This window comes from Oncorhynchus masou, chromosome 12 (genome assembly GCF_036934945.1).
Source record: "Oncorhynchus masou masou isolate Uvic2021 chromosome 12, UVic_Omas_1.1, whole genome shotgun sequence".
NCBI classification, from domain to species: Eukaryota; Metazoa; Chordata; class Actinopteri; order Salmoniformes; family Salmonidae; genus Oncorhynchus; species Oncorhynchus masou.
Window position 1 is genome coordinate 29,670,616 of NC_088223.1, and position 25,709 is coordinate 29,696,324.

At 44.7% G+C, this 25,709-nt stretch overlaps 1 protein-coding gene across 2 annotated transcripts in view; it reads left to right on the forward strand.

Annotated features, from left to right (window-relative positions):
* Positions 1 to 229: 229 nt before the first annotated feature.
* LOC135549826 (trafficking protein particle complex subunit 9-like) overlaps positions 230 to 25,709 on the forward strand; it is a 367,075-nt gene continuing 341,595 nt past the window's right edge. The window contains exons 1-11 of one of the 2 annotated variants that reach the window (XM_064980154.1): positions 230 to 289; positions 1,096 to 1,238; positions 1,618 to 1,716; positions 2,101 to 2,456; positions 8,991 to 9,136; positions 9,449 to 9,586; positions 10,528 to 10,554; positions 11,935 to 12,056; positions 13,343 to 13,468; positions 16,595 to 16,811; positions 20,105 to 20,248. In XM_064980154.1, coding sequence (XP_064836226.1) covers positions 1,110 to 1,238; positions 1,618 to 1,716; positions 2,101 to 2,456; positions 8,991 to 9,136; positions 9,449 to 9,586; positions 10,528 to 10,554; positions 11,935 to 12,056; positions 13,343 to 13,468; positions 16,595 to 16,811; positions 20,105 to 20,248 — 1,504 coding nt within the window. In that variant the 5' untranslated portion in view covers positions 230 to 289; positions 1,096 to 1,109. The remainder of the gene's footprint in view (positions 290 to 1,095; positions 1,239 to 1,617; positions 1,717 to 2,100; positions 2,457 to 8,990; positions 9,137 to 9,448; positions 9,587 to 10,527; positions 10,555 to 11,934; positions 12,057 to 13,342; positions 13,469 to 16,594; positions 16,812 to 20,104; positions 20,249 to 25,709) is intronic. The other variant, XM_064980155.1, reaches the window with a different exon arrangement.

The following is a 25,709-nucleotide window of genomic DNA, read 5'->3' on the forward strand; positions in this document are numbered from 1 at the left end:
TGGCTCCGGAAGACCCACCTTCCCAGGTTCCCCTTGAGTCTGTGTAGGGATCAGATCTGTTTTTATTTTTTAACAGAAACGTTGTTAGATTTAGTTTATTATTATTTGTTGGTTTTGTAGTATTTTGGTAGTTTGTTCAGTTTTGGGGGAATCCTGTTTCCATCCCGGACAGTAGGTGGCAGGATGTGTATATTGTGCGATCGCCAATATACCATATAAGAAGAAGCTAGAGAAGAAGAGTTCATTCAGGAAGCTCTGTTAAAAAAATTCCAGTTCAATATATATCAAGGTAACATCAATGAAACGCATACATTATGTGAATTCTTGGCATGTTTTGGTAAAGAATTATTCTGTTTGTGGCTGAAGAGTAACCAGGCGTCATACTAATGTTAGCTAGCTTTCTAGAAACTGTCAGTGTTGCTAGCAAGCGAACTAACTTGGTAAGGCAGCCATTCTGTAAACATTGATGGTTGAAATAATTCAATTCAATATATTTGAAATTGAATGTATTTTACTGTAACAAAGGTATATTAGCCATGATGATAGCTACAGTAGCTAGGTTGTTTATAGCTGATAGCACAGTGTTCTGTCTTTGTTGCTAGCTAGGTAGATCCTTTATACTCCAGATTGACACTCGCGCATGGTGGGTGGTGTTTTTGTGAATGGGCAATACGTCACGCTCGCGATGTATGTAGTTTGCAATTCATTCCAACGGCTGTCTTGTCAATACTTGTAAATAATACCTAAAATAACTCACATGATGACACGTTTGGTCACCTTACTGAGAGTTGAGAAATTGTGTGGGTGCAGGCTTTTGCTCCAACCAAGCAGTAACACACTTGATTATTGTCAGAATGCTTTAGAATCAACTGGCAGTGATTTCAAACCTTAACGCTGGAATGTGTGAATGAAATGTAGTTAGATGTAAAAGGCATTCATAAAATCATATTGTAGCCCGACCGGGACTTGAACCCCGGTCCAGTGACTGTCAAGCCAAGAGGTCCGAACAACTTGATGAGGTCGCTAGGTGTTGGGTTAAGGTCTCTACATTACCTCCTTCCTTTGGTTCTCTTCCTTCCCCCCTGCTCCTCATAGCCCATGAGAAGGAGATGAGTATCCCAGATTACATGCAGTGTGCTGAGGACCATCAGACGGTCTTGGTGGTGGTTCAACCAGTGGGCATCGTCCCTGAGGACCAGTTCTTCAGGATCTACAAACGCATTGCCTCTGTGGCACAGGTAAGCATTCACTATGTGTGCTAGCTATGAGGGTGTCCCAAATGGCACCCTATTGCAGGGCCCACACTGGTCAAAAGTAGTGCACTAAGTGCTTCTACATCACTTACTGTTTGGGGTTTTAGGCTGGCTTTCTGTATAATCACTTAGTGACATCTGCTGATGTAAAAAGGGCTTTATGTATACATTTGATTGATATAGGGAATAGGGTGGTATTTGTGACATAGTCTCGGCCTATGTCTTATTATTTATTGAAATATGTAACCCCTGTCCACTTTGTAGTTATTTGTTTTTTAATGTATTTTTTTAACCATTGGATCCTGATTGCCAAATGATCCCTATTTTGTCCTGTTTTGCCTTTTCATGGTGTTGGGGAAAAAAGGTGTCCATCCGGGATTCCCAGAGGAACCTCTATATCCGTTACCGTCACCACTACCTCCCTGAGAACAACGAGTGGGGAGACTTCCAGACACACCGCAAGGTTTGTTGCTTTGTGGCTTTTATTTTTCCCGTTTGTTGCTTTTCGTAATGTTTATTTGGGTTTCAGAAATGCACTTTGTTTTTTTGTGTCGTTTACAGCAGCCTTTCGCAAACCTCTCCTTGGGCCCACAGCCTTTTCATCTATTTGAAGTATTCCAGAGTTAGCATACCTGATTCTTAGTCTAATCATCAAGCCCTTGACTACTTGAATTAGGTGTGCTAGTTTAGGGCTACAACAAAACTGTGAAACGTCTGGGACTTCCCAAGGAGAGGTTAGAGCAGCACTGCTGTGCGGTATGTGTCTTCTTGTCCTGTGCATGACATTTCCCCTCAGGAATAATAGTATTATCTGTCTATCTATCTCTATTCATCTCTATCTATCTAGGTGGTGGGCCTCATCTCCGTGACGACCTGTGGTTCGGCTAAAGAGTGGCCCCAAACGTCGGACCGTTTCCATTGCCAGAAGGATGTGTTCGGAACCACGCTGTACGACTCACGGCTCCTGGTGTTCGGGTTGCAGGGGGAGATAGCAGAGCAGCAGAGGACGGATGTGGCTTTCTACCCTAGCTATGAGGACTGTCCCGATGTGGAGAAGAGGGTGGAGGACTTTGTGGAGTCCATCTTCATTGTGCTTGAGTCCAAGAGGCTGGATAGAGCCACAGACAAGTCTGGGGATAAGATACCACTGCTTTGTGTTCCCTTTGAGAAGAGAGACTTTGTGGGGCTGGACACTGATAGCAGGTGAGTTGTCTTTTCTTCTGCACTCTATTTGGGTTTTATAGGTCTGGTATCATCCACATGTTTTGCTGCTTATATAGTTTTTCAGCTGGTCAATGAATTTGGAATTAACAAAGTTGGTTATTAAAGCCTGTACTAGAGGTCGACCGATTAATCTGTATGGCCGATTTCAAGTTTTCATAACAATCGTTAATTGGCATTTTTGGACACCGATCATGGCCGATTACATTGCACTCCACGAGGAGACTGCGTGGCAAGCTGACTACCTGTTATGCGAGTGCAGCAAGGAGCCAAGGTTAGGTGCTAGCTAGCATTAAACCTATCTTATAAAAAACAATCAATCTTAACATAATCACTAGTTAACTACACATGGTTGATGATATTACTAGTTTATCTAGCTTGTCCTGCGTTGCATATAATCAATGCACCAATGTGTACCTAACCATAAACATCAACACTTTTCTTAAAATCAATACACAAGTATATATTTTTAAACCTGCATTTAGTTAATATTGGCTGCTAACATGAATTTCTTTTAACTAGGGAAATTGTCACTTCTCTTTGGTTCTGTGCAACAGAGTCAGGGTATATGCAGCAGTTTGGGCCACTTGGCTCGTTGCGAACTGTGTGAAGACCATTTCTTCCTAACAAAGACAGCCAACTTCGCCAAACGGGGGATGATTTAACAAAAGCGCATTTGCGAAAAAAGCACAATCGTTCCACGAATGTACTTAACCATAAACATCAATGCCTTTCTTAAAATCAATACACAGAAGTATATATTTTTAAACCTGCATATTTAGTTAAAAGAAATTCATGTTAACAGGCAATATTAAACTAGGGAAATTGTGACTTCTCTTGCGTTCATTGCACGCAGAGTCAGGGTATATGCAACAGTTTCGTTGCAAACTAATTTGCCAGGATTTTACGTAATTATGACATAACGTTGAAGGTTGTGCAATGTAACAGCAATATTTAGACTTAGGGATGCCACCCGTTAGATAAAATACAGAACGGTTCTGTATTTCACTGAAAGAATAAATGTTTTATTTTTGAAATGATAGTTTCCAGATTTGACTATATTAGTGACCTAAGGCTCATTTCTGTGTGGTTTATTATATTATAATTATGTCTAGCCTAAAGGTTGTTAGATGGTTTTTACTTAGCTGGTTGTTACAAAATGCTGGAAAAAGTCTGACCTCGGTGTTTCTCTGTGATGTCCATCGTCTAGATAGCCTTGTCATTACATTAGTGTTGCTAAGGACAACAGTCAACGTTGCGTGTTTATTTCCTCCATTCAAAAATCAGTTTTTATTTTTGCTTCTTTCCTTTTTTCTTTGTTTATTTTGGTTACTTTATTTGTCTTATTTGTTTCTTTCATACTGTCCTGTGAGTTTGTTGCGTGTGAAAAGATGAGATGCTGTTAGACACATCGCTTTAGTTAAGCCCATCCTCGTTCCAGTTTAAGCCCACCCCTAAACGAGATACTCCGCCCTGGCCCCGTCCCCTACCTCAGTGCTCTTGTGCATGGGTTCATAGCTTAGATCCAAACTCATCACTCCTCTCAACTTTGTATGAATTAAAATCATAACAACAAGAGTTCTGAAGGAGCTCATAGTTTGGACATGCAGAGTACAGAACCCTGTCAACGACTGAGGCTTGTGAAGGTTGGTTCACTTAAACAGTGAGGATAGCCTATCTATTCTATTATGTGCTTGTAAAGGTTTGTCCAGGCTTTCAGGAACGTGATGATTGGGAGGTTGTCACCTGACCCGAGCTTGACTGAATAAGGTCTATGCTCTAATTCTTCTGAAGCATCACACATTCTATAACAAGGATCTCATATCTTCTACTATGTTCTGCTGCTAGTACACTTTAACATGGTTCTCATATCTTCAATGGTGTATTTAGGTATAGGCGGCATCCTGCCGGGGGCGACATTGGGCGCCCGCACAAAAATTCGGAATGGTGACATTTGCGCGATCGGTTTTCTATCGCTCATTTGCACGTCACGTCAATGATATCATGTCACCGTGTGGGACTGTGGGTCAGTTAACCTTGTCGGAGTGGTGGCCCTGATTCTAGTTTGTGAGCTAGGCAGGCTACTGCCTGGGAAGGTCTCCCACTCAGAAGTACGAGATGGGGGTAGGTTGACCTCAGGTCTCCCCACTGGAAGCCCGAGGTATGGGGAGCGGGGGAATCTATCAAATAGCACACCTCTAACTTTGTACAGTACTAATGCAATTAGTAAAATCAGTCACACTATGAAATGCTACCAAGGATAATCTGAAAACAAGGCTCCCTAAATTTTATCAGTATATCGACTGCGTGACCCGGACTGGCAAAATTCTGGATCATTGTTACTCTAACTTCCGCGATGCATACAAAGCCCTCCCCCACCCTCCTTTTGGCAAATCTGACCACGACTCCATTTTGTTGCTCCCAGCCTATAGTCCGAATCTAAAACAGGAAACGCCCGTGCTCAAGTCTGTTCAACGCTGGTCCGACCAATCTGATTCCACACTTCAAGATTGCTTTGATCACGTGGACTGGGATATGTTCCGGATAGCGTCGAACAACAACATTGATTTATACTCTGATTCAGTGAATATATTAGCAAGTGCATCGGTGATGTTGTATCTACGGCGACTTTTAAAACCTTACCCAACCAGAAATGGTTGGCAGCATTGGATTGATGGCAGCATTCGCGCAAAACTGAAAGCACGAACCACTGCTTTTAATCAGGGCAAGGCGACTGGAAACATGACCGAATACAAACAGTGTAGCTATTCCCTACGCAAGGTAATCAAACAAGCTAATCGTCAGTATAGAGACAAAGTAGAGTCACAATTCAACGGCTCTTACACGAGACGTATGTGGCAGGGTCTACAGTCAATCACAGACTACAAAAATAAAACCAGCCCTATCGCGGACCCTGACGTCTTGCTCCCAGACAAACTAATCAACTTCTTTGCTCGCTTTGAGGACAATACACTGATCTTTTTGGCCTTCCTGTGACATTGGGTGGTGTAGGTGTACTGGAGGGCAGGTAGTTTGCCCCCGGTGATGCGTTGTGCAGACCTCACTTCCCTCTGGAGAGCCTTACGGTTGTGGGCGGAGCAGTTTCCGTACCAAGCGGTGATACAGCCCAACAGGATGTTCTTGATTGTGCATCTGTAAAAGTTTTTGGGTAATAAGCCAAATGTCTTTAGCCTCCTAAGGTTGAAGAGATACTGTTGCACCTTCTTCACCATGCTGTCTGTGTGGGTGGACCATTTTGTTTGTCCGTGATGTTTCCCCCCGAGGAACATAAAACTTTCCACCTTCTCCACTACTGTCCCGTCAGTGGATTGAGAGGTGCTCTGCTGTTTCCTGAAGTCCATGATCATCTCCTTTGTTTTGTTGACGTTGAGTGTGAGGTTATTTTCCTGACACCACACTCCGAGGGCCCTCACCTCCTCTCTGTAGGCCGTCTGCAAACTTGATGATTGAGTTGGAGGCGTGCATGGCCATGCAGTCATGGGTGAACTTTACCATGGAACTCATGGGTGATCAGAAAGTTCAGGACCCAGTTGCACAGGGCGGGGTCGAGACCCAGGGTCTCAAGCTTAACGACGAGTTTAGAGGGTACTATGGTGTTAAATGCTGAGCTGTAGTCGATGAACAGCATTCTTACATAGGTACTCCTCTTGTCCAGATGGGTTAAGTCAGTGTGCAGTGCGATTGCGTCGTCTGTGGACCTATTGGGGCAGTAAGCAAATTGGTGTGGATCTAGGGTGGAGGTGATATGATCCTTGACTCTTCTCTCAAAGCACTTCATGATGACGGAAGTGAGTGCTACGGGGCGATAGTCGTTTAGCTCAGTTACCTTAGCTTTCTTGGGAACAGGAAACAGGTCCTGTGTGGCTCAGTCGTTAGAGCATGGCGCTTGCAACGCCAAGCGTCGTGGGTTCGATTCCCGGTAGGGCCACCCATATGTAAAAGTAGTGGCCCCAGCCGACTTGTAAGTCGCTTTGGACAAAAGCGTCTGCTAAATGGGATATATTATTATTATTATTATTATATTAATGGTGGCCCTCTTGAAGCATGTGGGAACAGCAGACTGGGATAGGGATTGATTGAATATGTCCGTAAACACACCAGCCAGCTGGTCTGAACGTGCTCTGAGAACGCGGGTAGGGATTCCGTCTGGTCCGGCAGCCTTGCGAACACAGCCTTGTTAACACATTTTAAATGTTTTACTCACGTTGGCTGTGGTGAAGGAGAGCCCACAGGTTTTGGTAGCGGGCCGGTTTTGATAGCGGGCCGACAACAACCACCCGAGCCACTGCCTGTTCACCCCGCTATCATCCAGAAGGCGAGGTCAGTACAGGTGCGTCACAGCTGGGATCGAGAGACTGAAAACAGCTTCTATCTCAAGGCCATCAGACTGTTAAACAGCAACCACTAACATTGAGTGGCTGCTGCCAACATACTGACTCAAATCTCTAGTCACTGTAATAATAAAGATTTGGATGTAATAAATGTATCACTTGTCCCTTTAAACAATGCCACTTTATATAATGTTTACATACCCAACATTACTCATCTCATATGTATATACTGTACTCTATACCATCTACTGCATCTTGCCTATGCCGTTTGGCCATCACTCATCCATATATTCATATGTACATATTGTTATTCATTCCTTTACACTTGTGTATATAAGGTAGTTGTTGTGAAATTGTTAGATTACTGGTTAGATATTACTGCACAGTCGGAACTAGAAGCACAAGCATTTCGCTACACTCTCATTAACATTTGCTAACCATATGTATATGTGACCAATAGAATTTGATAATAATACTGTGAATATATAGTTTCACAGACAGACTGTTGCATGTTTTTCTGGTTTGTGTGAAATCGTTCAGAATAATATAAAACCAGTCTGCACAGCACCAAGGTGAATTGTTTTAGTCTTGATTCATGGTTGACAGTGTTGGTGGATGGGTAATGTATTGATGCTCGAGTGCCAAATCAACACATTTGTTTCTATTTGTCTTTCTTACTACTTTTTGATATCGATGAGTCTTATTTTTGTATGCATATAGTTTTAAATGTTACGATAATTTATTTGTGGTGTTCCAAATTTCTGAATAAAAATTACAGTTGGTGCAGAAGAGCGCTTTTCTTTTGGCAGGGGGGAGGGGGGTGCTGAAGGGGAGTTTCGCCCAGGGAGCCATACAAGCTAGAACCGCCACTGCATGTCTTCTACATATTCTGCTGCTAGTACACTTTACCATGGATCTCATATCTACTACTATATTCTGCTGCTAGTACACTTTACCATGGATCTCATATCTACTACTATATTCTGCTGCTAGTACGCTTTACCATGGATCTCATATCTACTACTATATTCTGCTGCTAGTACACTTTACCATGGATCTCATATCTACTACTATATTCTGCTACTAGTACACTTTACCATGGATCTCATATCTACTACTATATTCTGCTGCTAGTACACTTTACCATGGATCTCATATCTACTACTATATCCTGCTGCTAGTACACTTTACCATGGATCTCATATCTACTACTATATTCTGCTACTAGTACACTTTACCATGGATCTCATATCTACCACTATATTCTGCTACTAGTACACTTTACCATGGATCTCATATCTACTACTATGTTCTGCTGCAACTACATTTTAACATGGATCTCGTATATCCGTGATTCATGGAGGGATGCATCACCTTCAACTAGGCTTATTATTGCACCTGCTATGAAAGCATGACTTTGAATGTGGTATCCATGTTCTTCTAAGCAGACCATACATAATGTATTGCTCATCATTTTATTTCACAAACTAAGCTAACAAATGGTAACATAGGCATAGTTTGTCTTCATCCGAATAGTTTAGGCCCGACTCATTATTCTGAATCTAAACAATATGAGCAAAGCAAATGTACCATAAATTCACTAATAACATGGAAGTCAACCCCATTTACCCCATGTTCTCTAGGTAACACAATACTAGGAGGGTTTGACCCTAGACCTTCCCAGTATCTCAGGCTCCAGTAAAGAGTTAGAGGTCTTGAACTGGCCCCCTTTTCTTCTGTTAGAATTACAAATGGTGATGTTGTCATCCTGCTCTTCAATCCTTGTGTGTTTAATGTGCTAAACTTCAGGATCAGGGTCGTTCTGATGATTTTTCTCTATTGGGTTCTCCCCTCCCCAACCCCTGTCTCTCTTGCTTGTGCTGTCCCACCCCACACACACCACTTGTAACTGATAAGATTCATTCAACACTGAGTCTCCTCTGCTAGCACCCAATGGGACTTGGGTAAGAAAATACGTTATGCTGATATGACTTTTATTTTGAAAACCATACGAGAGAGAGAGACAAAATATGTTTTTTTGTGAAAATGATGTAAGAAGTAAACCCTACTTGGGTACTTGTTTGCTGTAACGTGTACAGAGTTGTATTGTAAATGGATACCTCTACGACATCTGACTGATGTTTCTTTCCCTCCTCCTCCTTAGGCACTATAAGAAGCGTTGCCAGGGCCGTATGAGGAAGCACGTTGGGGACCTGTGTTTGCAGGCAGGCATGTTGCAGGATGCCCTGGTTCACTATCACATGGCAGTGGAGCTGCTCCGCTCTGTCAATGATTTCCTGTGGCTCGGGGGTAAGACTGGGGAGGAAGACATGGCTCCTGCTCTACTCTCAAATCCAATAAAGCAGGGGTGGATACCCTGCAGGTTTTTGTGCCGACCCTACTATAACACACCTGATTCTACTAATCAGCGGCTCACCATGACCTTGAAGGCAATCAGGGGTGCTACAACAGGGTAGTAGCAAAATCCTGCCAATCCCAGTAGCTCTGCAGGAGGATGGATCATCACCCTTGCCATACTGTACATGCAGAATGCCCTTTAGTCAACTTCTATTGGAGGGTATTCTGTTTCATTGACACCTCCCTTGTGTCCTGGTTCCCCAGCTGCGTTAGAGGGCTTGTGTTCAGCCTCTGTTATCTTCCACTACCCTGGAGGAACAGCAGGGAAGGCTTCTGGACGCGAACCCAGCCTGGCACATGGCCAGGGCCAAGCAGCCGACGCAGGCAAGAGACACCGGCCAGGTAAATAGCACTCCTCTCCCTCGCTTGCTCTCCCTGTGTGTGAGGTTGGGGGTGGTCTTCTCGGTAGGGAGATTTGTGATTGGCCCGAGGTATTCAAGCAGTGAAAGGGAAATGTTTTTTTTTTTTTTCACTTCTTGTTTGGCCAAGCCAAGTGGTCCATATGGGTAAGAAGGAAGAACCGGGTCGGGACAGACAGACCCGGTGTTATTATTGAAAGGGAGGGTCTCTGCGCGTCTCAGGGTTGAATTTGATCAAATGAACAGTGTGGTGGTATGGGGCCCCCAGGGGAGCTGTCTGTACGTCTGGAGAGGAGGGGTTGGAGGTACGGTTGTAATGTGGATTGTATTTTACTATGTGGAGGTTGTGGTGTTTATGGGGAGGGAGGTGTTTTTAGTGTAATATCTCATTAAAGAACTTGTCTTGTGGGACAGTGGAAGATGTCCGGAGGTTTCTGAATGAGCTGTGATTATAGGATGGTTGGAAGGAAGCGATCTCCCTGGCTGTCTGACGTGTGGCCCAAGCAATTGCAGCTAGTATGGCTAGTACTATGACAACACAAGCTTTGCTACGCTTTTCTCAGCCCAGCTGCTTCTGTAGTTCTGTGCCCTGGACAACATTACCTGAGATATCCGGTGGCCCCCACATCCTAACCCATTTGTTCTGAACACTATTTCATATCATATTTCCATTCACCCATGTCTTTACTTCATATTATGAACAAGTCAACTACTTTAACCCCTAAATAACCACACATATTTAGCTTCAGTTTATTACTGAAGTAATTAGAAATAGAACACTATACGGAGGGGACCGATGGGGGAAGTCACAAGGAACCGTCTAAGAAGCGTCACGTTTGGGGACTAACTTTGCTTTCAGTAACTTACTGCACTGTGTGAACCTGCGTTCTCTCTCTGTGTGTCTGTCTCTGTGTGTTACCGTAGGGGCGCAGGAGGTACTCATAGACCCAGGTATGGTATGACACTAACAGGGCCGCCCTGCATAGCGTTACTCCTAGCTAGACATCTCACCTACCTGTGTTTGCCTGCTGTGGCTCTTTTCCCTCTTACCTGTTGGTTTTATGCTTTTTGTGACGACAACCTTGGTTCCGGATCTGTTTGTGCTGTCTTACCAACTAAGGCCAGACAACACAAACAGATCTGGGACCAGACTATCAACCCATTGCACTACATTTGATTCCAACATTTTATTGTTTCCACCATTGGTAAATCAAAACTGATATTCACCCCCCCCCCCTCCTCTTAAGGCAGGGTTTGTATTCCTGTTGTTCTTGTCAGCGTTAATGTTGTTGGGTGTTCGTGCTTCATTGACCTCTTCTAATCAATGAAGAGTAACCATTTAAAATCATAATCAACAACATTTATATTCAGCACTATAACCTCTGATTTAGATTTTAAACTAATTCAGACATCCACCAGAGGGTGGCGATGTTGGTATTGTAGTACTGCTGATTGGGGCGTCCAAGCTATTTGTCTGTTCTTCCTGTAGCCTCAAGTTACAATGTAGAACTGTTCAGTGTGAGGCGTTTTGGCCAATCAGTAGGATATGCTGCAGGCAATGTAGCTCTTATATATTTTTAGAGACTGGGGTTGGTTTTACTAAACCATTCAATCCAAGGGGTCTGTATAAAGTGTCTAGTTCTGGGTCTAGATGTAACGTCCCGGGAATCGAACCCATTATCCGGGCGCTATAAGCACCATGCTTTACTAACTGAGCTAAAGAGGACCACTTAGCAATGTTTTTATTCAAACCAAGTTACAGTACGGTGAGTGTATACATTTCTAGTATGTGTGTGTGATCTCAGAGTAGTCTTATGATCCACATGTAATGCTGTGTCATAGTGACATCGCCGCGACACCGTTGCTATGGACCCAGCTAGCGCCGTTTCTAGGCAAAGTTTTCTCAATACAAAATTTGTATTCAAATCACATAGGTGTATGAGAGATACTGCTCCTATTTCAATTGAAACGCTCCAAACTACTGAGCACATGATGACATGTTGATCACGTAACAGTGCGCAGTGACCCGCGAAGGCCTTTAATTTATAGATAGATTGTTTTGTATTTCCATATAAAAGTGAATGCCGCGCATGGCAGTTATTGAGCGCTGTCTTGATATCTCGGTGTTTGAAACGCCTGTCGACGCTGCGTTAAATGTGTGTGCTCAGGTAAGCTGTACTCAGTTTCCGAGTATGTCATTGTTGATTGTTGTGACCGTGGCCATATGCATGGATGTGAAGAGCCAAGTGGTGGATGGGTCTGATAACATTGACAATATTCCCAGTCATTAATTTCATTTTCCCCTTCTCCTCTCTCTCTCTCCTCCCTCAGGTGCACTCACAGCCAATGGGATCAGTGCAGACACCAGCAGTGAAATCGGTCGGGCCAAGAACTGCCTGGGTCCTGAAGACATCATAGAGAAATACAAGGAGGCCATCTCCTACTATGGCAAGGTATTGGAAAAGATAAGAAATAGATTTTCCCACGCACACTATTGAATGCTCCTATCTACTTTGTTCCATCTGCTATGGCAAGGCAATGGACATGAATATTTCAAAAGCACTGTACTTACATCTAGCTATTTCTCATCTGCAGGGTACAAAAAATATCAATCCTAGGAAATAAACAGACACACACACTGTTGAATGCTCCTGCAGACTTCATTACATGCAACGTTTCAACAAGAAGGTTCAGTGTTTGCGCCTTGCAGACCGATGCTGTTTGCAGACAGTATTTCATTATCCACTATCCAGCTTGCAGTTCTCAACATATCCATCAGGGGACAGTAGCTCACTAGGTATCAGTGATGGTTGGGCAGTCTGCTGCAGCAGAGGGTGGCTGTGTGCACACTGTAAACAAACTACTACATGCTGACGACAGGAGAATATGTCTGAGTGCACTGAAGTCAACATTGGAAAGCTTAGCTAGCATGATGTCACTGTCTGTTACAATTAGCCAAATGGAAGTGTGGGGTCATCTCACATGCCATATTACCCCAACAATTGAAATCCCCCCCAGAAAATGTAGAGCATCATTGCCATTAAGACTAGACATTAGTTAATTGCATTGTTAGTCTATTAGTAACTATACTTACTGTTATAACACATGCATGAACAAAAACTAACAAACAAACCTAAAAGATTGGGATAAAACACTGATGCGTAACTTCCATAACATCACAGTAGACCTTCTGAAACTCTGCAGTGTGTTATTGCCACTATTATAATTGGATTTTTGCTCTGACCTCGCTTGGCCCTTTTACCTGTAACTAGTTCACTCCAAATGAAATTACATTATATCTCGACACGACGGGACCGTTCAGATATTAATTTAATTTTAATAAGGAGACAATGGGGATAGGGGTGGCTGGCTGGTTGTGTGAGAGAGAAGTGTATGGAGTCTAAGCAGCACTATTGTACATAGAGTCCAGGTTCTACTTCAATATAACTACTAGGTGGGAATCCGGAACTCCCCTGGAAGAGTCATGTGGCGTAAAGTAACAATGAACGACAGAGGCTCCGTATCACCCCATGGACTGTGATCAGTAATCTCACGCCTCTGTTACAGATGTCTGTAGTTGAAAGAGACCGATGACGCAATACATCTGTTCAGAATATTACGCAGGGTGGGAGAAGTCAGAGAAGTCCTCATTGGTTAGTTAGGTTTTCCTTATGCTGATCCTGGGCTGTGTCTGTTCTTATCTCCTTCCCCCTCTTCCTCTCCTTCATCCCTCCCCCAGTATAAGAATGCAGGTGTGATAGAGCTGGAGGCGTGTGTGAAGGCAGTCAGGGTGCTAGCCATTCAGAAGAGGGCTATGGAGGCCTCAGAGTTCCTCCAGAATGCTGTCTACATCAACCTGGGACAGGTAAGACCTCACCTGACATGTAAATGTACCTCTCTGGGGGGGAGAACCATCATACTGGTCGCAAACAGACTGTAAGGGACCAGAGTTTTACCTAGTCAAGTCCCATGTTTACATCTCATATTCAGGAAAAACTCTTGGCCCCAGTTGTCGTCTAACCAGGGTCCAGAGTTTTAAAAACTCCTTGCCCTATGGGAAACCAAAGAGCCTGCCTGCCAACACCCAGGTCCCATAGAGGCTGACAACACCCAGGTCCCATAGAGGCTGTTAACCCCCAGGTCCCATAGAGGCTGTTAACCCCCAGGTCCCATAGAGGCTGTTAACCCCCAGGTCCCATAGAGGCTGTTAACCCCCAGGTCCCATAGAGGCTGTTAACCCCCAGGTCCCATAGAGGCTGACAACACCCAGGTCCCATAGAGGCTGTTAACCCCCAGGTCCCATAGAGGCTGTTAACCCCCAGGTCCCATAGAGGCTGTTAACCCCCAGGTCCCATAGAGGCTGTTAACCCCCAGGTCCCATAGAGACTGTTAACCCCCAGGTCCCATAGAGGCTGTTAACCCCCAGGTCCCATAGAGGCTGTTAACCCCCAGGTCCCATAGAGGCTGTTAACCCCCAGGTCCCATAGAGGCTGTTAACCCCCAGGTCCCATAGAGTCTGTCAACCCCCAGGTCCTGTACTCAGGCACCTGTCACTGCTGCTTGCCTGTGTGAGGATCACCTGCCAACACATAGGTCCCATAACTTGACACAAAGGAAAGCTCCTCTGACAGGTGCCTAAGGCCATCCTGCGAGGGACTCTATTCAGGCAGTCACACAGTGTGCTCTGCTCTGTAGGCCTGTCTCTCTTGGAGGGAAATCTTAGTTGTGTCTTGGACGATTCTGCCAGTGTGCCACCACCTCCTCTTTTCATTGTGCAGTGACTGATCATTCTCATAACCTTTCCACAGATTTGTTTTATAAATCAAATTGAACTTTTCCAGAGATTTGTTTGGCAATAAGTTGTATAACTGTGTTATCGTCAAGGATTTATAATAATATATGACATTTATTAGCAGATGCTTCTGCTCGGGCCTCCTGAGTGGCACAGCGGTCTAAGGCACTGCATCGCAGTTAACCTCTTACACTTATGGTGGCGCTATTTCATTTTTGGAAGAAAAACGTTCCCGTTTTAAACAAGATATTTTGTCACAAAAAGATGCTCGACTATGCATATAATTGCTACTGTTCGAAAGAAAACACTCTGACGTGTCCAGAAATACAAATATCTTCTCTGTGCGTGCCCTTTAACGTGAGCTTCAGGCAAAACCAAGATGACTTGGCATCCAGGAAATGACAAGGATTTTTGAGGCTCTGTCTTTCATGATCTCCTTATATGGCTGTGAACGCAAGAGGAATGAGTCTGCCCTTTCTGTCGTTTCCCCAAGGTGTCTGCAGCATTGTGACGTATTTGTAGGCAGATCGTTGGAAGATTGACCATAAGAGACCACATTTACCACGTGTCCGCCCGGTGTCCTGCGCCGAAATTGGTGCGCAAAAGTCACCTGCCAGTATTTTTCCATGGGGCACAGAGAGAGAAGCAAGCTTCCACGAACTGCATGTCAATGAAGAGATATGTGAAAAAACACCTTGAGGATTGATTCCAAACAACGTTTGCCATGTTTCGTCGATATTATGTAGTTAATCCGGAAAAAGTTTCACGTTGTAGGTGACTGCATTTTCGGTTCGTTTCGGTAGCCAGGCGCAATGTAGAAAACGGAACGATTTCTCCTACACACAGACGCTTTCAGGAAACACTGCGCATTTGGTATGTGGCTGGGAGTCTCCTCATTGAAAACATCAGAAGCTCTTCAAAGGTAAATGATTTTATTTATTTGGTTATCTGGCTTTTGTGAAAATGTTGCGTGCTACATGCTACACAAAATGCTATGCTAGCTTTGCATACTCTTACACAAATTAGTCAATTTCTATGGTTCAAAAGCATATTTTGAAAATCTGAGATGACAGTGTTGTTAAGAAAAGGCTAAGCTTGAGAGCAAACGCATTATTTTAATTTTATTTGCGATTTTCAGAAATCGTTAACGTTGCGTTATGCTAATGAGCCTGAGGCTTAGTCACAATCCCGGATCCGGGATGGGGAGTTTCAAGAGGTTAAAGGCGTCACAACAGACCTGGGTTCAATCCCAGGCTGTATCACCAACCAATAGGGTGGCGCACAATTGCCCCAGGATCGTGCCGGTTAGGGGAGGGTTTGGCCGGGGGGGAGGCTTGACTTGGCTCATTGTGCTCTAGCGACTCCTTGTGGCAGGCCAGGCGCCTGCAGGCTGACCTCTGTTGTCAGTTAAACTGTGTTTCCTCTGACACACTGGATTTCGTTAAGAAGCGCAGTTTGGTGGGTCATGTTTTGTGGGACGCATCACCCGACCTTCGCCTCTGAGCCCGTTGGGGAGTTGCAGCGATGAGACAAGATTGAAATTGGGCAGAAAAAAGGGGTAAAAATACAACATAACAACTCTGCTAAATGGAATAAAATATTATTGTTATTATAAATCCTTGACAGTAAAACAGGTTATGCTTATTTCCAAATGAATCTCTGTAAAAGTTAAATTTGACTCATAAAACAAATCGGGGACAACCCGTACATAAAATGTATGCACGCATGACTGCATGACTGTAAGTCTGACATTTTAGGTATGGGTGGTCTCGATTTAAATGCAGTTTCCATGTGTGTGGTTTAAATAGTTTTTCAATGTAATAAAATCAGTCCATCACCAACCAATTAACAAATTAACCAACCATCCAATTAACCAACCAACCAATCAACCATCCAGTTAACCAAAAATCAACCCATTAACCAACCAACCAACCAATTACCAACCAACCAACCATTTAACCAACCAACCAACCAATTAACCAACCAACCAAACAACCAACCAATTTACCAAACAACCAAACAACCAACAATTAACCAACCAACCAATTAACCAAACAACCAACCAATTAATGAACCAACCAAACAACCAAGCAATTAACCAAACAACCAAGCAATTAACTAATTAACAAACCAATTAACATCTTAACAAATCAATTAACCAACAACCAACCAACCAAACAATGATCTCTGTTTTCTCAGCTGTCTGAGGAAGAGAAGATCCAGCGGTACAGCATTCTCTCTGAGCTCTACCACCTGATTGGTTTCCACCGTAAGTCAGCCTTCTTCAAGCGGGTAGCAGCCATGCAGTGTGTGGCCCCCACCATCCCAGAGCCTGGCTGGAGGGCCTGCTACAAGCTGCTGCTGGAGACCCTGCCTGGATACAGCCTCTGCCTCGACCCCAAAGACTTCAGCAAAGGTACCCAACTGGATATGCCTTTACTCTGTGTCAAAACTGTCCCATACACTGTTGAGTGATCCCTACAATTTTATATTATCAATAAAAACACACACACAAGCACAGATATCTGTTTCAGTAAGGTCAGTACTTAGCAAGAGATTGAATAACATTGCCTTGCTCTGAGCATTATTTAAAGGATCTTCTCTTCAAGAGCTCTTCTCAGGGGTAATGTGAGTGTGTGTGTGTGTGTGTGTGTGTGTGTGTGTGTGTGTGTGTGTGTGTGTGTGTGTGTGTTTGTTGTTGGTGTGTGTGGAGCAGAGGTCTGGGTCAGTGCAGGTCTCAAATCAATTGTGTGTCTTTTTGCGCAAAGTGGTGCCCGGAACAAACACAAACAAACACATTCTCAGGGTCCTTAGGATAAGCTGCTGTGCACTGCAGGCTCTTGACCCTCACCTTGCTCAACCCACTCCACCACGAGGGACTGGAGCATAAAAGAAACACTGACAGAGAAAACATTCAGAGTCCTCTATCTCTACAGTGATCCTCTTTCAAGCACCCACTTGAGAAGAGTTTCTGTCAGGCAGAGAGAGACGTTGTTGTTGACCTCCACTTCACTGCTGTGGAAAACAATTGTGAGAGGTAGTCAAACAATTATGCTGTAGTGTAGTTGGGAGTGAAGTGTGTGTCTGTCTGACTATGGATATCTTCCTCCCTAACTTTGTTTACAAGACAAAGCAGAAAAAGTTAAATAAATGTTCCTCATAAGGCAGCAGGACTTCCTACTACGCCCAGGCCTCTGAGCCTGAGGAGAGGTATCAGGGGTAGTTTATTGAGCTGGGAGGAGAAGAGAGCTGGCCAGGCCCCTGGTGCAGGAGGCTAATATCACAGAGGAAATGAGGCTCAATAGTGTATTCCAACACGGCCTGGTACAGGGCTGGCCGGCAGAGAAATGAACAAGCAAATTGGTTTTTAATTGGCTAGGGAGCCCTCTCAGTACTCTCTTCTTTATCAGGTTGAGAAGACTTTCTCTTTTTCTCTCTCTCATTTTGTTTCGAGTTAACACTGTTTCAAAGACCACAGACTCACAAAAAGGCATTTAGCTGCCATGCTTTTAATCCCTGCTGCACTGTTCATGTTTCAATGACAGAAGGGGATGACAGTAGTATCAGACATTACCTTACAGGGAACTGTTAATTCTCCTACCAGAATGTACAGTGCCTTTTGATGCAGGCAGTGTGTGACAGGGTGGTGCGTGTGTGTGTTTGTGTGACAGGGTGAGGATTGTGCGGCAGAGTGTCATTCTCATGGTGATGCTAATTGGATTCCTCGACACCTTGAATATTGCCTTGCAAATACCACAGAAGAAGACATTTAGCTGTAGGAGAAGTAGGGAGGGGGAGCGAGAAAAGGAGGGAGGGGGAGCGAGAAAAGGAGGGAGGGGGAGCGAGAAAAGGAGGGAGGGGGAGCGAGAAAAGGAGGGAGGGGGAGCGAGAAAAGGAGGGAGGGGGAGCGAGAAAAGGAGGGAGGGGGAGCGAGAAAAGGAGGGAGGGGGAGCGAGAAAAGGAGGGAAGGGGAGAGAGAAAGGGAGGGAAGGGGAGAGAGAAAGGGAGGGAAGGGGAGAGAGAAAGGGAGGGAGGGAGGGAGGAAGGGAGGGGAGAAAGAGAGGGAGGGAGGGAGGGGAGAAAGAGAGGGAGGGAGGGGGAGAGAGAAAAGGAGGGAGGGGAGGGAGGTAGGAGGGAGGGGAGAAAGAGAGGGGGAGAGGGGGAGAAAAAGAGGGAGGGGGAGAGAGAGGGAGGGGAGAGAGAGAGGGAGGGGGAGAAAGAGAGGGATGGAGGAGGGAGGGGGAGAGAAAGAGGGGGAGAGAGAAAGAGGGGGAGAGAGAAAGAGAGGAGGGGATGGGGGAGAGAAAAAGAGATGCAGGGGGAGAGATGGAGAGAGAAAGAGAGGGAGGGGGAGCAAGAGGAGAAAAAGATGGATGGAGGAAAGAGAGGGGGAGGGGAGAAAGAGGGAGGGAGGGAGGGGAGAAAGAGGGAGGGAGGGGAGAAAGGGAGGGAGAGAGGGAGGGAGGGAGAAAGAGAGGGAGGGAGGGAGAAAGAGAGGGAGGGAGGGAGAAAGAGAGGGAGGGAGAAAGAGAGGCAGGGAGGGAGAGGGAGAAAGGGAGGGAGGGAGGGAGGGAGGGAGAAAGAGAGGGAGGGAGAGAGAGAGGGGGAGGGAGAGAGAAAGAGAGGGAGGGAGGGAGAGAGAAAGAGAGGCAGGGAGGGAGAGAGGGAGGGAGGGATGGTGAGCAAGAATAAGAGGTTTTGGCACACCTTTATTTAGCAATTAAGGAGTGAATACAAAGATTCCAGCGTTCATGGTCTTTTGATACAGAAAGAGAGGGGTGTGACAGTGAATGAGAGGAAGAACGAGAGAGGAAGAATGAGAGAGGGCCACTGTGTGTCCTATCCTCTCCTCTGTGTTGGTGCCCTTCAGATAAGCAGCGGTAGCTTCACATGATGTTACAGACAGGTTGATGCTGCTATATTTAGGCTGCTTAGTGGGCGCTGCAGCTTCACTGAGGAGGAGGAAATGGCTTAGAAAAGATTTGCATTAATATCATTTTTGCAGATGACAGAAGTCGGTAGCAATGAATAACATTTGGTTATTTATTTAATAATAATATAATCCCCCAGTACAGAGAACACTGATAACGGACACGCATCTTGGTCAAGATTTTATGAGCTCCGCAGACTGTACAGCTCAGGGAACAATTGATTCTTATTAACCTCTGAGCAGGCTGGCCTTATTTCCCCTTCTCTCTCTCTCTCCTCCTCCTCTTGCCCTTTTCCCCCTTCTCTCCCTCCCCACTCCCTCAGTGCACCAGCCCTGACAGCCTTGAGTATAGCCTGGGGAGTGGGGGGGGGGTTGTGGAGAATGTAATGTTACGTAACGCTGAGACCCATCCATGCTCCCCAGAACACCCGTGTAAAGCTAGCAGGTTATTAAGATGTCTGCTGATGTGTTTTCTGCTACAGGACACTAATTACCTGAAGTCAACGCCACACTGCACTGCACAGCTCCCAATCTCACGCCACTCTGGTGTGAGAATGTTTGGAGGATCCCACTCACTCTCAAATCTTAAATGCCTTTGTGCCCTCGAGCAAGGCATGTATTCCCTAAAACCAGCTGCAGAGGTGCGGTAGTGTGGCTGCCCTCTGATCCAACCCCTGTTTGTGTCTCACAGAGAGGCCTGGGTGGTTAATGCAGAAGACATGTTTTAGTTGGAAATGAATTTACACGGGACAGTAAAATAATCTTCTCCTCTCCTCCAGGTTCCCACCGTGGCTGGGCAGCGGTACAGGTGCGTCTGCTCCATGAGCTGGTGTACGCATCACGTCGTATGGGAAACCCCGGCCTGTCTGTCCGCCACCTCTCCTTTCTTCTCCAGACCATGCTGGACTTGCTCTCAGACCAAGGTCAGCACACACACACACACACACACACCACACACCACACACCACACACACACACACACACACACACTTTCATCAATGTCAACTCGCATCCCTTTAAGTGTCAACAGATGCATGGGAAAAAACTTCTACATGTACGGAATAAAAAGAGTTACCAGCCTGACGAGCTCTAGTTTAGAAATTAGTGTTGCACGGTATACCAGTACCACAGTAATATCACGGAACCTAAACGTCATGATACTTATGATACCAACATTTCAGAATACTGTAGTACCGTTTCATATGATACTACCAATATTTCAGAATACTGTAGTACCGTTTCATATGATACTACCAACATTTCAGAATACTGTAGTACCGTTTCATATGATACTACCAACATTTCAGAATACTGTAGTACCGTTTCATATGATACTACCAACATTTCAGAATACTGTAGTACCGTTTCATATGATACTACCAATATTTCAGAATACTGTAGTACCGTTTCATATGATACTACCAACATTTCAGAATACTGTAGTACCGTTTCATATGATACTACCAACATTTCAGAATACTGTAGTACCGTTTCATATGATACTACCAACATTTCAGAATACTGTAGTACCGTTTCATATGATACTACCAACATTTCAGAATACTGTAGTACCGTTTCATATGATACTACCAACATTTCAGAATACTGTAGTACCGTTTCATATGATACTACCAACATTTCAGAATACTGTAGTACCGTTTCATATGATACTACCAACATTTCAGAATACTGTAGTACCGTTTCATATGATACTACCAATATTTCAGAATACTGTAGTACCGTTTCATATGATACTACCAACATTTCAGAATACTGTAGTACCGTTTCATATGATACTACCAACATTTCAGAATACTGTAGTACCGTTTCATATGATACTACCAACATTTCAGAATATTGTAGTACCGTTTCATATGATACTACCAACATTTCAGAATACTGTAGTACCGTTTCATTTGATACTACCAACATTTCAGAATACTGTAGTACCGTTTCATATGATACTACCAACATTTCAGAATACTGTAGTACCGTTTCATATGATACTACCAACATTTCAGAATACTGTAGTACCGTTTCATATGATACTACCAATATTTCAGAATACTGTAGTACCGTTTCATATGATACTACCAACATTTCAGAATACTCTAGTACCGTTTCATATGATACTACCAACATTTCAGAATACTGTAGTACCGTTTCATATGATACTACCAACATTTCAGAATACTGTAGTACCGTTTCATATGATACTACCAACATTTCAGAATACTGTAGTACCGTTTCATTTGATACTACCAACATTTCAGAATACTGTAGTACCGTTTCATATGATACTACCAACATGTCCGGCCCTAACGATCTAAAGAACCCGCGGGTGGCTGTTATAAAATGCTTATAAACTCAGTTGTTTTTAAGTTCAGTACATTTTTTTAAGCAACAGCAACTAGTCTCTTGTATGCACCAGTCCAATAATGTCCCTCCCAGCCCTCACCTGCTTCTCAATGTCCACTAGAGCACTCTCTCACCTGCTTCTCTCAGTGTCCCCTACCAGCCCTCTCTCACCTGCTTCTCTCAGCGTCTCCTACCAGCCCTCTCTCACCTGCTTCTCAGTGTCCCCTACCAGCCCTCTCTCACCTGCTTCTCAGCGTCTCCTACCATCCCTCTCTCACCTGCTTCTCTCAGCGTCCCCTACCAGCCCTCTCTCACCTTCTTCTCTCAACGTCCCCTACCAGCCCTCTCTCACCTGCTTCACTCAGCGTCCTCTACCATCCCTCTCTCACCTGCTTCTCTCAGCGTCCTCTACCATCCCCTCTCACCTGCTTCTCAGTGTCTCCTACCAGCCTTCTCTCACCTGCTTCTCAGCGTCCCTTACCAGCCCTCTCTCAGCTGCTTCTCAGTGTCTCCTACCATCCCTCTCTCACCTGCTTCTCAGCGTCTCCTACCATCCCTCTCACCTGCTTCTCAGCGTCTCCTACCATCCCTCTCACCTGCTTCTCAGCGTCTCTTACCAGCCCTCTCTCACCTGCTTCTCAACGTCCCCTACCATCCCTCTCTCACCTGCTTCTCTCAGTGTCCCCTACCATCCCTGTCTCACCTGCTTCTCTCAGTGTCCCCTACCATCCCTCTCTCACCTGCTTCTCAGCGTCTCCTACCATCCCTCTCTCACCTGCTTCTCAGCGTCTCCTACCAGCCCTCTCTCAACTGCTTCTCAGCGTCTCCTACCATCCCTCTCACCTGCTTCTCAGCGTCTCCTACCAGCCCTCTCTCACCTGCTTCTCAGCGTCTCCTACCAGCCCTCTCTCACCTGCTTCTCAGCGTCTCCCACCATCCCTCTCTCACCTGCTTCTCAGCGTCTCCTACCATCCCTCTCTCCTGCTTCTCAGCGTCTCCTACCAGCCCTCTCTCACCTGCTTCTCAACGTCCCCTACCAGCCTTCTCTCACCTGCTTCTCAGCGTCTCCTACCAGCCCTCTCTCACCTGCTTCTCAACGTCCCCTACCAGCCCTCTCTCACCTGCTTCTCAGCGTCTCCTACCAGCCCTCTCTCACCTGCTTCTCAGCGTCCTCTACCATCCCTCTCTCACCTGCTTCTCTCAGCGTCCCCTACCAGCCCTCTCTCACCTGCTTCTCTCAGCGTCCCCTCCCATCCCTCTCTCACCTGCTTATCAGCGTCCCCTACCATCCCTCTCTCACCTGCTTCTCTCAGCGTCCCCTACCACCATCCCTCTCTCACCTGCTTCTCTCAGCGTCCCCTAGCATCCCTCTCTCACCTGCTTATCAGCGTCCCCTACCAGCCCTCTCTCACCTGCTTCTCAGGGGCTCCTACCAGCCCTCTCTCACCTGCTTCTCAGCGTCTCCTACATCCCTCTCTCACCTGCTTCTCATAGGCTTCATATAGGTAGGCTTCATATAGGTAGGCTTCATATAGTTAGGCTTCATATAGGTAGGCTTCATATACAGAGGGGCAAAAAAGTATTTAGTCAGCCACCAATTGTGCAAGTTCTCCCACTTAAAAAGGAGAGGCCTGTAATTTTCATCATAGGTACACTTCAACTATGACAGACAAAATGAGAATTTTTTTTCTCCAGAAAATCACATTGTATGATTTTTAGTGAATTAATTTGCAAATTATGGTGGAAAATAAGTATTTGGTCACCTACAAACAAGCAAGATTTCTGGCTCTCACAGACGTGTAACTTCTTCTTTAAGAGGCTCCTCTGTCCTCCACTCGTTACCTGTATTAATGGCACCTGTTTGAACTTGTTATCAGTATAAAAGACACCTGTCCACAACCTCAAACAGTCACACTCCAAACTCCACTATGACCAAGACCAAAGAGCTGTCAAAGGACACCAGAAACAAAATTGTAGACCTGCACCAGGCTGGGAAGACTGAATCTGCAATAGGTAAGCAGCTTGGTTTGAAGAAATCAACTGTGGGAGCAATTATTAGGAAATGGAAGACATACAAGACCACTGATAATCTCCCTCGATCTGGGGCTCAACGCAAGATCTCACCCTGTGGGGTCGAAATGATCACAAGAACGGTGAGCAAAAATCCCAGAACCACACGGGGGGACCTAGTGAATGACCTGCAGAGAGCTGGGACCAAAGTAACAAAGCCTACCATCAGTAACACACTATGCCGCCAGGGACTCAAATCTCTGCAGTGCCAGATGTGTCCCCCTGCTTAAGCCAGTACATGTCCAGGCCCGTCTGAAGTTTGCTAGAGAGCATTTGGATGATCCAGAAGAAGATTGGGAGAATGTCATATGGTCAGATGAAACCAAAATATAACTTTTTGGTCAAAACTCAACTCGTTGTGTTTGGAGTTGCATCCAAAGAACACCATACCTACTGTGAAGTATGGGGGTGGAAACATCATGCTTTGGTGCTGTTTTTCTGCAAAGGGACCAGGACGACTGATCCGTGCTAAGGATGGGGCCATGTATTGTGAGATTTTGAGTGAAAACCTTCTTCCATCAGCAAGGGCATTAAGATGAAACGTTTCAGCATGACAATGATCCCAAACACACCACCCGAACAACGAAGGAGTGGCTTCGTAAGAAGCATTTCAAGTTCCTGGAGTGGCCTAGCCAATCTCCAGATCTCAACTCCATAGAAAATCTTTGGAGGGAGTTGAAAGTCCGTGTTGCCCCATCAGCCCCAAAACATCACTGTTCTAGAGGAGATCTGCATGGAGGAATGGGCCAAAATACCAGCAACAGTGTGTGAAAACCTTGTGAAGACTTACAGAAAATGTTTGACCTTGCCAACAAAGGGTATATAACAGTATATATAAAAGTATTGAGATAAACTTTTGTTATTGACCAAATACTTATTTTCCACCATAATTTGCAAATAAATCCATTAAAAATCCTACAATGTGATTTTCTGGATTTTTTTTCTCATTTTGTCTGTCATAGTTGAAGTGTACCCATGATGAAAATTACAGGCCTCTCCTTTTTAAGTGGGAGAACTTGCACAATTGGTTGCTGACTAAATAATTTTTTGCCCCTCTGTAGGTAGGCTTCATGAAGATAGGCTTGATATAGGTAGGCTTCATAAAGATATGCTTCATATAGGTAGGCTTCATAAAGGTAGGCTTCATATACGTAGGCTTCATATAGGTAGGCTTCATATAGGTAGGCTTCATATAGGTAGGCTTCATAAAGGTAGGCTTCATAAAGATATGCTTCATAAAGATAGGCTTCATACAGGTAGGCTTCATACAGGTAGGCTTCATATAGGTAGGCTTCATATAGGTAGGCTTCATATAGGTAGGCTTCATATAGGTAGGCTTCATATAGGTAGGCTTCATAAAGGTAGGCTTCATAAAGGTAGGCTTCATAAAGATAGGCTTCATATAGGTAGGTTTCATATAGGTAGGCTTCATATAGGTAGGCTTCATATAGGTAGGCTTCATATAGGTAGGCTTCATATAGGTAGGCTTCATAAAGGTAGGCTTCATAAAGATATGCTTCATAAAGATAGGCTTCATATAGGTAGTCTTCATAAAGATAGGCTTCATATAGATATGCTTCATATAGGTAGGCTTCATAAAGATATGCTTCATAAAGATAGGCTTCACATAGGTAGGCTTCATACAGGTAGGCTTCATATAGATATGCTTCATATAGGTAGGCTTCATAAAGATATGCTTCATATAGGTAGGCTTCATATAGGTAGGCTTCATATAGGTAGGCTTCATAAAGATAGGCTTCATAAAGATATGCTTCATAAAGATATGCTTCATAAAGATAGGCTTCATATAGGTAGGCTTCATAAAGATATGCTTCATATAGGTAGGCTTCATAAAGATATGCTTCATAAAGATAGGCTTCACATAGGTAGGCTTCATAAAGATAGGCTTCATAAAGATATGCTTCATAAAGATATGCTTCATATAGGTAGGCTTCA